This window comes from Eptesicus fuscus, chromosome 20 (genome assembly GCF_027574615.1).
Source record: "Eptesicus fuscus isolate TK198812 chromosome 20, DD_ASM_mEF_20220401, whole genome shotgun sequence".
NCBI lineage: Eukaryota > Metazoa > Chordata > Mammalia > Chiroptera > Vespertilionidae > Eptesicus > Eptesicus fuscus.
The window spans coordinates 32,768,917-32,784,012 of NC_072492.1; the positions used below are offsets into that span (position 1 = coordinate 32,768,917).

The following is a 15,096-nucleotide window of genomic DNA, read 5'->3' on the forward strand; positions in this document are numbered from 1 at the left end:
GCCAACTTGGATGAATGTCAAATCTGACAGCCCTCAATTATTCCAGCCTCTATAAAAGCAAATGAGTCATTTGCGGTTAGAGAAGATACCTTCTTGTAATTATGATGACAAGATTTTAATTATTATAACTTAACAAAAAAATTTAATGCAGCATGTGTTTTGTAAAGACCAAGCCAGAACTATTAATAGAAAAGCCTAGAGCCCTTTAAACATGAAACCTGGACAGAAGCAAAAAAAAAACACAAAAAACCACAACAAAAAACACATAGCCCACCAGTGTCTCTTCAACTGATGTACTTAGCAGATAATCACAATCTAAGCTGTAAACATACCTTTGAGCCCTATCCTCTCCTTGACTCCATTCTCCCTTTTTATTTTATTAAATAACATATAACTGCTTTTCTCTTTTTCTGGCATATGTTTCCTTGGGGGCAGCAAAGCACATGTCCATGTCACCCAAGGGCCAAATCCAAATTACCTTCTTTTAAAGTCCATTTGATCGAGCCTGTCCTCTTGCTGACAGCGTGCAAACTTCCATCCAGGGTTGACACAAACAACAAGGTTTCAGGAAGCGTCACTGTGCTGGGACTTCCAAAAATCTGCAATGAGATGGAGAAGAACCTTCCTGGTCAACATGATTCTTCACCTGGGGCATGTACCACCAGAGACCTCCGCCCCCGAAAGTTTCTAAAATCCACCAGCTTAGAGATGAGGAAACTGAGGATGGAGACGTAGGTTCCCATCAAGGGCACCTGTCTGGACAACAGCTGAGTCAGGACTAGGAGCCAGGTCACCTATTCTAAGTGACAATCCTTCCTGCAGAGGGATTGGTTTATGACCTAACATGACAAGGACAGAGATTTTGAAATAATCCCTGAGGTAGAGAGTACGTTCAGCTTTCTAACTGACTTCCTTCTCTTAGTTATATTTCACTTTCTAAAACTCGGCTATCTTGCAAGACTCTATGATAAAGAAGAATTCCAACACACCCACACACACACCCATACACACTGATGAAATTTTAAAGGGCAAAGAATTAGGGAGAAATGTTTAAAGCAAAATAAGGAAAACAGCTCCCATTCTATAACAAGTTTATGTAGTAATAAAACACCAAGATTTCAAAAGAGACATGTTATAAAAAAATGCATAAAAAACATAACCCAAATTACTCCTCACTTATACTCAAAATACAGTTTAAATAAAAATGCACATTTTATGCTCAATGAATTAAAAAAAAAATTTTTTTTTAAAGGAACTAGCCAAAGGTAGTGAAATTCACTTGTTGGTGGTGATGAAATTGTTACTGCAGTCTTTCTGGAAAGTATAAACATGATCATATTTTTGGTCCTGTAATTCCATGTCCTTATCCTGAAGAAATAATTCCAGATATGGAAAAAGCTCTGTGCACAATGATACTCATTACATCCCATTTTATAAATACAAAAAAACTAGAAAGGTCTGAATTGCCAATAATATCTAAATGGCTGAAATAAATTATGACACACACTCAATGAAGCATTATGTAATCATTAAAACAGCATGTGGAAAAAGCTACAACAATACAGAAAAATGCTTATATTCATTATCACATGAAAAATAAAGAATCTATAAACATTTTTAAAAAATACATTTTTATTGATTTCAGATAGAGGGAGAGAAAAAAACACACATCAATAATGAGAATACCTACTGGGTATGGAGCCTGCAAGCCCTGACTGGGAATGGGTTGATGCTCAACCACTGAGCCACACTGGCTGGGTTGAATCCAAAATTTAATGTACACTGTGGTTATAATTATACTGGACAGATTCTTTTTATTTGTCTGCCTATCCTCTAGCTTTGCTAGAAATTGTATCCTTATCCACACAGATTCCATGGGAGCAGCCGTGTGTGTGTGTGTGTGTGTGTGTGTGTGTGTGTGTGTGTGTGTGTGATGTGCAGGTGATAGCTGGAACGTTTCCTAGGAACATGCTTTTGAGATATGGGCCCATTCAGCAATGCCATCTTGTAATGAGCTTGTCTCTTCTTTTGTCTCTATATTGTCCTGCACATTAACTGGTTCCTGTAGCTGTTGAATTAAAAACAGGCCAACTTGCTTATACTGAGACAGTTTGAATTTTGGCACAAATGTTATTTTAAAAATATGGCTGGCTTTTAGCACTAACTCTAAAAGCTCGGGGGATTACTCCCCTGTGCATGGGAGTCTGACCCTCAAATACCTGGTCATTCTTGGTAAGAGCCAGGATGATGCCCAGTTAATCCCTTAAAAGGGAAAGCCAAGTGGCTTTCTCCGGACAGTCGGAGGTGGCAGGACAAACACTCCAGTCCCTGCATTCCTTTTCCAGGGGGCGACACCACTGCCAGAACCTAGAGCTCATCTCATCTCCTTGTGTGCCTGGCCTGGAGGGGGAAAAGTTCCCCCTTTATTTTGTCCAGAGCCCACTCACCTGGGATGGGAGAAACCACAGCAAGCCTTATCGCTCCTGCTGAGCCTGTTCTCTGGGGGTAAAGCCTTACACCCGAGGAGGAAGGATCTGCTTCTAATTCCACCTTTGGAACTCGGAAATCCGTCTTAGTTAGATTGGCTAGAAAAACAAGCCTCAGAGGAATCAAGAGGCTCCGCACACCAACTGTTGGTGTAGTTAAAATTATTTTAGGCCACGGGGGATAGATGAGGACAAATTCACCTGGACCTGCTCACACTTGAAGCAGAGGAGTGCACATTGCCCGGAGCATCTGGCCTGGAGGACAGTGGCCCTACAAAGACCACGAAGGCTGCAGCTGAACAAGACCTAGGGCTGCCTCCCCTGGGGAAGGGGATGGGTTTGCAGCTTGATGTGGGATGGCAGGATTATGTTGGTAGGGGCAGTTTAGTTGAATAAATGAAAAGACCCAAGCATACCTGGGGGCCAAGAGATAGAAATCCCTGCTGACCCCCTCCACCTATCAAACGGTTACCCCAGGAACCGCCATTTTGCATGCTAGGTCTTGTGATCACCAAGAATCGGGTTGAAATCTCTGGATAGATGAAGTGGAAAGAAATTAAACTTGGGAGATTTCTTTGAATATGTTTTCCTCCACGTGGAAAACAACTGGATGAGAGAGGGAAAGACAGAGGCAGAAACAGAGAAAGAAGCTGGAGAAGAAACACAGCGGGAAGACTGGAAGGGTGCGGCCCACTCCCACCAATCCTCAGGCCTCGCCAAGTCCCTGTCCTTGGGCTCAGGGACACCCAATCCTCACAATTAATTCCCCTCTTTGCTCAAGCTTGTTGGAACTAGGTTTCTGTCACTCACAACCCATACAGTCCTAACACACACACACACACACACACACACACACACACACACGCATATACACAGAGCAAATGAAAATATATAGAGAAAAAAAATGAAGAAAATATTGCAAGATGATTGCCTTAGCTTTTTCTCCTCTATTTTCTAAATTTTCTATAATAGGATCACATAATCAGCAATGAATTTTTCGTAAGATAGAAGGAGATGGACAAGTTAGCAGGTGGAAAAGAGGCTAGAATTTAAAGGAGCTTCGGCAAGCTCCTAAATCCCAGGTGAAGGTCTTTCCATCTCAGGACATGAGGCAACTCGACCACCTTGGATCATTAATATCCCCCAACCAAGGAACCAAAGCTAAGAAACACAGAGGTCTCCTGGCAAGACAGTGGGCTTCCAAGAATAGGAGAGTTTGTTGTTGTTTCAAAGCCTACAGTACCATTACAATGAACTGAATGCCCCCAAGTACATCTTATCACATATTAAAAGGGCTAATATTAAACAAAATATATCAGTGCGGCTTCACGGCTAGCGTGGAAACAATAGCCAGCTGCCTGTCTGAGCTGCCGGGAAACCACAGGAAGAGCAATTGTCTATGGTTGGTTGGTGAACTGAAATAAAACACTAATCGCCTAACTAACACGGTCTTTTAAAAATCTCAAAAATACCAGCTTGGGCTAGACGTTGAATTTGGCAACTGAGAGTGCTGACAGTTAATCACAACGTCCACCGTGACATCACAAACCCTCTCACAACCGGCAGATTTTTCTCTCCTTTGAAGGCTCTCGGCTGTTTCAATTCGAATGGCCAGGAGCCACTGTGACCAGTGTTATTCTCTCAGAAGGCAAATCAATATGGCAAAATGTCTGGCTCTTCACCCCTGGCATTTTTTTTAAAGCATGCATACACCTGCTTTCAATACAGTTGCTAAAACTAACACGAATTTAGCTTCTCTATGCCTTTTGCAATACTGAGCAGAGCTGAGAGCCACGTGTATCTGAACATCTAAACACATGCTTCCCAGTAATGAACTTGCACATTCCCTCCACCCAGGCATGTCAGGCGCCAGTGCTCCCGTTTCTCTACGACGGATGAAATGGCAATGGGCCCTGCAGTAATACACACTAGTTTCCGGAGCGCCTGAAAATGGAGAGAAAATGCTGATGCCGCAGACCTGCGGCAGGCTGACTACCTGGAACCTGACTCATGTTTCAAACTAGTGAAATACATATTCCTGGTTTTGCTGGTGACTTCTAAGAAGCAGGCACAGTAACACAGCAGAAGGTAAGAATGGCAGTGGCGGGTAACCTAGTCTAGCCTAGAACTAGACACCCATTAGCTGGTCAGTCCTCACAGAAGCCTGACACACATCATCTCACACAAGGCGACCCCAAGGTAATTCTAGGAAACACCCAGACTGGTGACTAGAGGGCTGGCAGTTCGGGGCAGAAGATGCTGGGGAAGTGGCTGCTGGTCCAACGGCTTATTTCACTTGGGCTGGGTGAGTGGTAAAGCAGTCCTCACTGCAGGCCTGCTCAGCCAGGACTTCAACAAGGGTCTCCCTCCCGTGAAAACCAATGCCGTTGCCGGGCTGCATCCTCACGTTCTATGTTCTGATTATAAAGCAGCTACCCCAGTTCTTAAGATGCACCACCCACTTTGCCCTCACTGCAAAGACCTGGAAGCAACTCCCAAGTAACTCACACAGATGATTAAAAGGTGGGTTGCTGGCAGTTTCATTCTCTAATATTCTAAACTTAGCGAACTGTTAGCTGCTCTTGTATTAACTCCTTATATTTCAGGTAAAAAAAAAAAATCTTTTCTAAAACGAGTTCTGAAATAACTTTGTTTAGAAAAAGTCTTTGATAAAGAGAATTATGGACACAAGGGGCAGGATGTGTTTAAGCAGCACAAAAACCAATGAAACAGCCTCTAGCAAAAACCCAGTCATTTCTAACTAGTACTTGGGGCTGGTCAGGCCAGGAGGCGACTCACCCGTGGCCTGGCGGGAGGAACCCACCAGCAGAGCCCCAGGGCTTGGTTTCGCTGCCGGGCCTGTCACTGAAGTGACTGCTCATTTCCGTTCACCCTCTGCCCCTCAAGGAAGAATGGCAGGGGAGCCCACTGCCAGCCGCTCTAGGATTCGGGGCAGAGGAGAGGCCAGTGCATCTCAGGGTTTTCAGAAATGCTGCATTTTCCAAAGAAATGCAAGTCTTAATGTTCAGACTCACATTTCAAGAAACAGTTGGTCCACAAGCTAACTGACCACCTAATAACAAAGGCCAGAAATAAGGTTAATAAAAATAGCGCAGAACTCTCATCTCGCAGTCGGTGGGAAGAAGTGGTGCCATGCACACATCTGGCTCATACCCAGCTTTCCAGAGGGATCTAGACCTGATGAATCTATTTACAAACCTGGTGCATCCTACCCCAGGAAAAAGGCGTGCACACACCTACAGAGGCCCCTCCACTGGGAACAGGAGGGCCATACACTTCTCAGGTGGCATACAGATTGACTGAATCAAACCCAAGGAAGTTAAATTTACATGAGCAGAGTAAGTAAAAACAGTTAAAATAAAAATCTCTTCTGTGAATCTTCTCCCCTTCCTACCTCCACTCCAACAGACCACAGTTTCTAAAATAACAGTAGAATCAATAATCTGGCCGAGAAAATGATTTTTTTTTTCCTTTTAGGAGTACTGCACCGACCAGGATTTGTTCAGGGAATTTTTTTGTGTGTTGTTTTTTTCCCCAAATAATTTTCCTCTACTTTCATGGGATTACTGTTATATTGCATAATCCTAACTTTAGTTTTATTTATTTAAGGTTAAGAAAACGATTTCTCCAAACCAAACTAGAAATCTAGCAAGGCTATTGGCATGTTTCCACAGAATATCATTACACAATGTAATGTGTACCTAAATTCCTGGAACCTACAATCTGCCATCAACACCCAGTGTGCCTTCCACAGTGCAGGGGCTCCTGGCCAAGGCTCAAATCCACCGGACAGCTGGCCTCAGAGGTAAAGCAAAGTTAAAGTGACTTCAAGTTCATTTTGGTTAATGAATACTACACATTATGGTATTACAGGTAATACTTAAAACAGGTATGCAAGTGAGGGAAGGATTGCATAAGAAAGATTTCCAAGAAATTTTGTTTTATACTTAGAACACAGGCATTCTTGAGAAGAATTAAAGCTGCATGTCACCAAATGTAGAATAATAGATTTAAAATGGATTAGAACGTGCTACGGAATCACGAGCTTATAATTATTAACTTAGCAATAATGCTCAGAGGTGAGAAGGGCATTGTTCTCCTGGCTTTAATTAGTGAAAGCCATGGGATGGATGAGCTGATTTTTAAGAGATAGCAGTAAAACACTTTTTGGATACCACGGACACACACACACACACACACACACACACACACACACACACACAATTTGTGCAGTAATATGTTAATTCAGCAGGAAGTACCTCGAAATAGTATTCTGTAATATAGTCCTTGGCAGGCACTAAATGATATTCAAAAGAGGACATATGTGTCTACAATTCTCCTATTTGCAGCAATAGTAACTACTTCAGATTATAAACTTCAACAAAGCCTGGCTATTTGCGATTCTGGTGGCTTTACAACAAGTACCCAGCAGAGTGCTGTCATTCTAATGCCATTTGATCACATAGTAGAAGACTGTGCTCAGTGATGGCCAAAAAGCTGTCTAGAATTCACCAAAGCAGCGACGACTAAAATCAGTGCCAGTAAATGCCAGCACACACGCATTACATAAAGATCTCTTGTTGAAAAATAGAGCCCACATGAGTATAAGCCTCAGACTGATCAGGAGAGTGGGCTAAACAAAGAACTACTTTTGAAGGTTTCTTATGTAAAGGCCTGTTAGACAGATATAATGAAAATTTTTATTCTAATCACACCCTGCTCCCCAACCCCAAACTCATTTACACACCTGACCCAACAGTAAAGTCCTCTCTTCCAATTATGGAGATGTCTATATAGCCATCTGTACACAGTGACACAGAAAACTCATTGTCTCGTTCTCCTGTCTACTGAATTGGGATAAAGATTAGAGGACATATAAAGAGCTTCCCAGACAAGAAAAAGCTAAAGGAGTTCATCACCACCAAACCAGTATTACGTGAAATGTTAAAGAATCTTCTTTAAGAAGAAGGAAAAAAAGAAAAACTATGAGCAATAAAATGGAAATAATGAAAAGTTGAATCTAAAAAACAAAATAAGTGAACAAGCAGACTCATAGATACAGAGAACATTTTGATGGTTGCAGATGGAAGGGGGGTTGGAGGAATGGGTGAAAAAGGTGAAGGGATTAAGAAGTACAAATTGGTTGTTACAGAATAGTCATGGGGATGTAAAGTACAGCATAGGGAATATAGTCAATAATATTATAATAATTCGTACGTATGGTGTCAGATGGGTACAAGATTTATTGGGATGATCACTTATTAAGTTATATAATGTCTAATCACTGAAACTAATATAATATTGTATGTCAAGTCAACTGTAATTGAAAAATAAAAATGATTTAAAAAATTTTAAAAACCTGGTAAAAAGAAGCTAGAGAGAAAAAGAGTTATAACATTGGTGATATTAAAAGACTTTTCTTGTTTAATTTTGCCTATGTTTTAATGATTTCAGTCTATTACAGAACTAGTCCAAGTTCTGTTATACTTCATTTACTTGAGTGTAAGTCAGCAATAATCCACCAACCAAATACTAGTTCCTTTTAACCAGCCTATCAGCTGTTATGTTTCCGGACATTAGGTCAATAAAGGTAACCATGACATTTGCTTTGGATGGGAGTCAAGTGTCTGCTTGGGATGCAGTAAAGGGCAAGGCCTAACTGAACAGCTCTGTGTGGTTTCCAAACTAAGCCAACCGAGGGAGTAAAACTAGTATTTGTGGCAATTCTTGTGTGGTGTAATTAACCACCATCCAAGGCAGTTACAATTCTTTGGTTTAGGCTATTCCTTTAACGGTCTGACAAAAGGTTCCTCATAAATTCACTTTATTCCTGAGCACAAAGGTATGCTAGTTTCACAACAGGTAAATATATTTCACCCACTGGTTTGGGAGCCCCAGGCTGTGTCTAAGTCCAAATAGCCAGCTGTTCTGTTTGTCTTCATGGTCCCTCTGCCATCAACTTATATTGACACCATGGGAGGAGGAAATACATTTGGGCATGAGAAGTGCTCTGTGGTCAAGGAAACAAGCCCTGTGCTGAGGGTGGTATCAAATCCCTAAGGTTCCTAAGCATCTCATTGGTTATGAAAACTAAAACTCAAGCTTTCACAATCATTTAGTGGTTGAGATTTAGAATGCGAGTATTGCCACTACTATGCTGTTGTCTTCACTAAAAGGCAACAGTAGCAGTTCAGATCTTGTAAAAACAAGAAATCTACTAGGCTCATTTACCTTAATGCAGCACCATAAACAAACTAAACTAATAAAGGTCTGACTTAGATTAATAATTCCTACAAGGAAGGTTGGGGAGGGGTGGGGGAGATAAGAGATCAACTGAAGAAGACCGATTTGATCCTGCAGTTAAACCTACTGTTAGGAAGTCCTCAAACAAAAACCTATGGGGGAAAAAAGGCTCGATTAGATACCAAATTTTTCAGTCCTGATAATAGCAACTAATCAGAATCTGTCAATTTTGTTCTTTACCCTTAGTTAGGGATTTCTTTTGGTGGTAGGAGAGTAGAAGGGGTCAAGTAGAAAGTGGATAAATGCTCTAGTCAAATAAAAGTTATCTACAAACAACTGCATTTATGACATAATTGCCATCCATGCTTGCCAGATGTTGCCAAGCTTCATAAGAGAAGATACCTGAACTTCCCCTTCTCAGAATCCCCATTGTTTGAAGTCCATTTGAGGATTACCTACTTCCCTACTGGCCCAGTGCACCATACTGCCTTCCTGCTGCAAATGAGCTAGATGGTCATTAAGTCCATATGGCTCCATACAACACAGACCAAACTGTAGGACTGTTTACAACTTCTGGAATATATCATTTTAGAGATGAAAAGGGCTGAAGAGATCACCTTACCAAACCCTCTCATTTCACAGAAGTCAAGGCCCAGAGAGGTGAAGTGACTTGCCCAAGGTACCACAGACAGTTAACTGTAGACAGAGGACTGGAACCAAGGTCTCCGCCTCTCTGTCTGGTCCTTTGCCCGCTACCCCACACTATAATTTCAATACTTTAAATCATGGTTCTCTGAGAACCGTAAGCTTAAATTATTTCAGGCCTGGAGCTCCCCTCTGAATCCTGCCGGAGAGGATGGAGAACAGCACGCTGCCCTGAGAGGGGGGTAGGATCTTTTGGATGAGGCCAAAATGTAAACCGTAGATTCTACCAGACACCCAATATACCAAAAGGCACTGCCAATTATATAGGGTGGGGTCTTTAAAAAAATGTTCTGGGTAAAAATTCCTGAGATCCCACTGTAGATCTAAGTGGGTGGGAATACCACCACAGAAAGTCAAAGGCCTTAGCCACCATAAAAAAAATTCTTGCGATACATTTATCCAGCCCATTTCTAATGGTTTTTTAAAAATGTTCTTTGATGATGATGATAATGATGATATAGTAGCCTCTGCCAATTCCTTTGATGAAGAAAGTCATTCTTTCGAGGCCAATGCCAAGGAAACACACATTACTGATTAGCACAGGACAAGTCCTTTGAACAGCAAAGACCATTTTAATGACCAAACATACGCTGATGAGCCTTAAGTGCTAAGTCAGGACTGTTTCACTTAGCAGGATTTATGCTCACAAAAAAAGGAAACGGGTCTGAATATTGATTTTTTCATCTGAGGAAAAATCTTATGCCAGCAGGTTTCCACACTTTTAGCATAGGATTCTATGTTCTAGGCTCCTCTGAGGAGCCCAAGCAAACATCTCTATGCAATTCTCACACATTTGGGCAGAGACAGGAAATGATAAGAAAATGTTTGGAAGACTGTGTTGGCACAACTCAATCTAGAGTGGGACAAGTGACGGCCGAGAACAAGAGCAGGGCAAGAGGACTGGCTGGGACCAAGCTATGCTGCTTCCTCCAGCTTATCAAGAGGTAGGCAGGAAACACAAGCAAGGAGATAGCAAGCCTCTGGATTCAAGGAAGAAGCCCTCCCAGACACCAAGGAGAGAGGAACTCCCTCCTGAGAAAGGAGCAATGGCTGTCCGGGACAGGGATGGGGGAGGGACGTGCTTTTACAGGACACACTCTAGCCAACAGGCTCCATTCTCCCAGGGATTGCTCTTCCTAAAGTTACCATCCTGGTCAGGCTTCTGCCTCGTCTGGAGGTCATCCAATCTTACTGCCAATTTCTCCAGGTTAGAAAAGCAGCTTACATGGGCATCTGAATTGTGGGGGAAGCTGGCTAAGCCTCCCAATCTGTTTCTTCTTTTGAACAACATCTCTTTAACTGCTAAGGCAGTAAAATAAATATTGAGATTTCCAAAGACAAGAATTATGTAAGTACCAGGGAAGAATCTTATTGAAGAAATTGGTGGGGGAGCCAAAGATACCATCGGAAAGTAAACAAACTAAAAAACCTGACTATCCACTCTGACTCAAACCTCAGTTGCTCCTCATCTCCTCCCCTCATGGGCAGACAGCGACAGTATGTGGAACAATTAAGAAAAGATTAAAATATGTTTGGTTTGTGATGTTTAAGAAGGAAGAAGGATATTTAAAAAAAATATTTTATTGATTTTTTACAGAGAGGAAGGGAGAGGAATAGAGAGTTAGAAACTTCGATGGGAGAGAAAAATCGATCAGCTGCCTCCCACACCCCTCCCACTGGGGATGTGCCCGCAACCAATGCACATGCCCTTGACTGGAATCGAACCCAGGACCCTTCCGTCCGCAGGCTTACGCTCTATCCACTGAGCTAAACCAGTCAGGGCAGAAGAAGGATTTTTAAAAAAAGAAGAAGGAGGAAGTAGAAATAACTGCTGGAAAGATTTTTACCAAATGGTACTACATTTTACATTCTGTATTGTATGTGATTATCTGAAAAAACACTTATTGTTTGTTAAGCTTCAATGAAGTATAATGTGATTGTTAGAAGGGCAGACGCTGGAGCCAGACCACCCTGGCATTCACCTTGGTTTTCTCACCCGTAAAATGGGAATGATAATAATACTTCTTGAAGGGATTGTTGGGAGAGTTAAATGAGTTAACAGACATAAAGCTCTAAGAACAGTATTAGTATACAGTGAGTGCCATATAAGTGTCAATTATTCTGATGATTCATCAAGAACTGTGCAAGACACTAGGATCTAATCACAACAGAGGTCTGATCCCTGCCTTCGTGGAGTTTATGATCTAATAAGGGGCCACAGGAGTCAAAGAACCAGACAAACAAAATGACAAATTGCAGGAAGTGCTATTAAAGAGATATACAGGACCCATGAGAGCATAACAGGAGAAGCCGATTTGGTATTGAGTTGGGGGTTGTGGGATCAGTGTCAAAGGTTTTCCTGAAGGAGTGACATCTGAGTTAAGATCTAAAGGAAGAGGGGGAGGAAACAGCCTGGGCAGAGGGAACAGCCTGTGCAAAGGCCCTGAGACTGAAGATGATTTACTGTGTTTGAGGACCTAGTGGGCCAGTGCTCCTGGGGAGACAAAGCAGAAAGGGCACTGGGACAAGGTGGGGCTGGGAAAGCTGGCCGAAGCCAAGTGTGTGCTCATACAGCGAGGCCACAAAAATCAGAATCTTCATTGCGTGTCTTGTTACCTATGCAGCTCCCAGAAAGAGAAGGAAGAGGTGCTGTACACATCCGTGCAAAGCAAATCTGGAGGAAACAAATGTTCCCTAATGTGAAGTGTGATACACAAGACACAACCGTGTTCACTCCCTAGGGGAGTCTTCTCTGGTGCTTTATTTGATACCAATGCTGGACTGATGCTGGTTTACAGCTGAGTATAACACACCAAAACCTCATGGGAAAGTGTAGTAGTACGACTGTTATATGAAGTATGGCCTATAAAACAAACTCCAACACAAAACCTTTTGCTTTGAGACCCCTCCTCCGAGGGACTTCTCTGACCAGCCACCAGGCACGGATTTGGAGGCCCAAAGAGTGGAACATGCCTCCTCCTGTCCTTTTATCCACCGGGGTGCTCCATCTCCCCAGTACCTGCAGTCAATTCCAGGCTCCTTTGCCACAGGAAGGGTAACCATACAGTGAGGGTGAGTCGTTGGATCACCGTCTCGCATTACTCATGCAGGCTGACAAGTTATCAATCTCTTCTAGGCACTCCCTGTTTCACACTTCTTCCTGTTGGCTGACTCGTGTATCTCCAACTCACCTGCTAATTCACTTATTTCAACCCCACTCCTGGGACTGCACTCTCTGTTTTAACCTACAGATGCACAGAAAGAAGGGTCCTGTTAGGTATAAGGTACTGGGACCCCAAGGCTTATAACACTCCTGCCTTCAAGGAGTTAACCATCTAGCAGAGAAACTGTACAACACAAGGGATAATATGGCAGTTCCATAACCACGCCCCCTGAAGGCTGGCCTGGCAGTGTGCCCAGGCCCTGTCCAGGGCGATTCCCTACGATTCTAAGACCCACACTCCCCTGCTCCGGCTGCTTGTCAATCCTGGTCTATCCTGTGTTCACGTGATTCCAAGTTAAACAACCATGAGTTCCTCAGGTCTCCCCACAAGCCTGGCACATGCTCGACAGATGATTTTTGGGTGAACGAAGCAGAAAGATGAGACTGGGAACAGGGATATATGTTCTGGCTCAGGCTCTGGGCAAGTCATTAAATTTCTCCTGCCATCAGTACCCCATTCTATGAAGGAGGAACACTGGGTTGGAAGCTCGGAAGTGTGATGAGCCATGATTTACCAGGCCCTCATGTCTCCTCAGGCTTTGCTGTAGATTCTTCTCTCCCTAACTGATCAAAACATGCCAAAACCCACCTGAGAATTTGAGAGAGTTTAGAAGTCCTGATGCCTCTGAACACAGTCATCCCCAATCCTGGTCTTTCAACACCTCGGTGTCTCCATTTATCTCAAATTATTGCAACATTGGCAATTAGTAATAATCTGATTCACTTTAAGGTTCAGGGTGGGGAAAAAGAAATACCACAGAAATCAACCAATAATATGTGGGAGGAGGTAGGTTACTCCCAAGGACACATGCTATAGGCTATAAAACCAACCATCTCCTACACTGAAAGGGAGATCTCTATTCTTCTCCAAACCACAAATCAGATAAGTGACTGAACTTTACTCCAGTTCCGAAAGCCCCAGAGATTTCCAAATACTGAACCATCAGATCAAGATGTCTTAGGGTTGGTTTTAGAAGCAACTGTGGTTTGGTTCCCAGTCAGTTGAAGAGCAAAACTACAGATAAACTGGTTCTTAATCTCTTATGTGTAAAGGAAACCGTTTTCTTCTCTGTAAAACAAGACCACCGCAAGCGGAAAATGAACCCTAACAGAACTAGAGGATGAGGCCACTAGATTGTTCAGAGGTCAGCGATTCCCCGAAACTGGCTTTACATCTCTCACGCAGTATTTGAAGTTACCCGGTGATCTTATAAATCCTTCCACCAGGGAGGAAACTATTTGATGTTCTTTGAGTAACAACTGAGGTCGCTGAGATAACTGGCCGGCCACGTCCTGCCCCTTGCTGTACCGTCAGGCCTTTCAACCGGCACCTGCTGCAAAGGCCTTCGGGCGGCGAGGCTGAGAGACACAGATATCCAGTTCTCACAGAAAAGGGGAAGGTGAGTCTCACAAACTGTCCCCTCCTACAATGTGCTTCCAACACACACATTCTCACCCGGATAAGAAAGCTCTTTTTTGTTTATATGCTTCATTCTTGTACCTTAACTATCGGACTTACTCCTCCCACAAATTTCTTCCACACCCACACCACCCCTGGCTACCTCACTCTGGCTACAGAAGGCTCTCTTAAAACTCAGAGATGAATTTCAACTGCAAGGGTGCTGCAAAGGGACCTGGAAAGGAATACTGTTTTAATTTCTTAGGCAACTTTATATATGGAGAAGGGAGCAAAGTGAGCTAAGTGTCACTTTAAATAATTCTAAACATTGTGTAATTCAATAACTAAGTGTATTTGAATGTAAGGCCAATTATTAGTTAAAGCTGATTTTTTTAAATCCTCCCACTTGGATATGTTCTTATTGATTTTTTTTTTTTTTTTTTTTTTAAGAGAGAGAGGAAGGGGGAGAGAGAGAGCGCAACATCAATGTGAGAAAGAAACACTGATCGGTTGCCTCCCATATTCACCCTGACTGAAAATTGAACCCCCAATGTTTTGGTTTATGGGACGACACTCCAACCAATTGAACCACCCAGCCAGGGCAAAGCTGATTTTTTTTTTTAAAAAAAAAGCAATTGGAATACCTACCAGTCTGGAATTACTTACTCTTTAAAAGTTGGGCAATATTGTACTATATTAGAAACAAATATAATGCTAGGTTCTCTATTTCTAGTTCTGCTGCTAACCAGCAGACTGTAGTGATCCCAATTCTCTATAATATAAGCCCAAAGCTGTCTCTAGGCCAGGCCAGGGCTCTGTGATACTACAGGGCACAGGTAGACACATCTGCTCTGTCCAGAATTAAGGTACAGGAACTACTTAATGGCCTCAATCTGGCTGCACATTAGTCACCTGGGGCTTACAAAAATGTTTTTTAAAGGAAGGATGTCAGCCTCCATGCCTACAGATTCCGATTTCATTCACCTGGGGTGGGGCCTCGGCACAGGTTCTTAAAAAGC

The 15,096-nt window shown here is 42.7% G+C and overlaps 1 protein-coding gene across 1 annotated transcript in view; it reads right to left on the bottom strand.

Annotated features, from left to right (window-relative positions):
* The window catches only part of ERN1 (endoplasmic reticulum to nucleus signaling 1), a 67,935-nt gene that overhangs the window by 44,111 nt on the left and 8,728 nt on the right, over positions 1 to 15,096 (bottom strand). Inside the window, exon 2 of the mRNA XM_028157390.2 lies at positions 479 to 599. Within this exon, the coding sequence (XP_028013191.2) occupies positions 479 to 599 (121 nt within the window). The remainder of the gene's footprint in view (positions 1 to 478; positions 600 to 15,096) is intronic.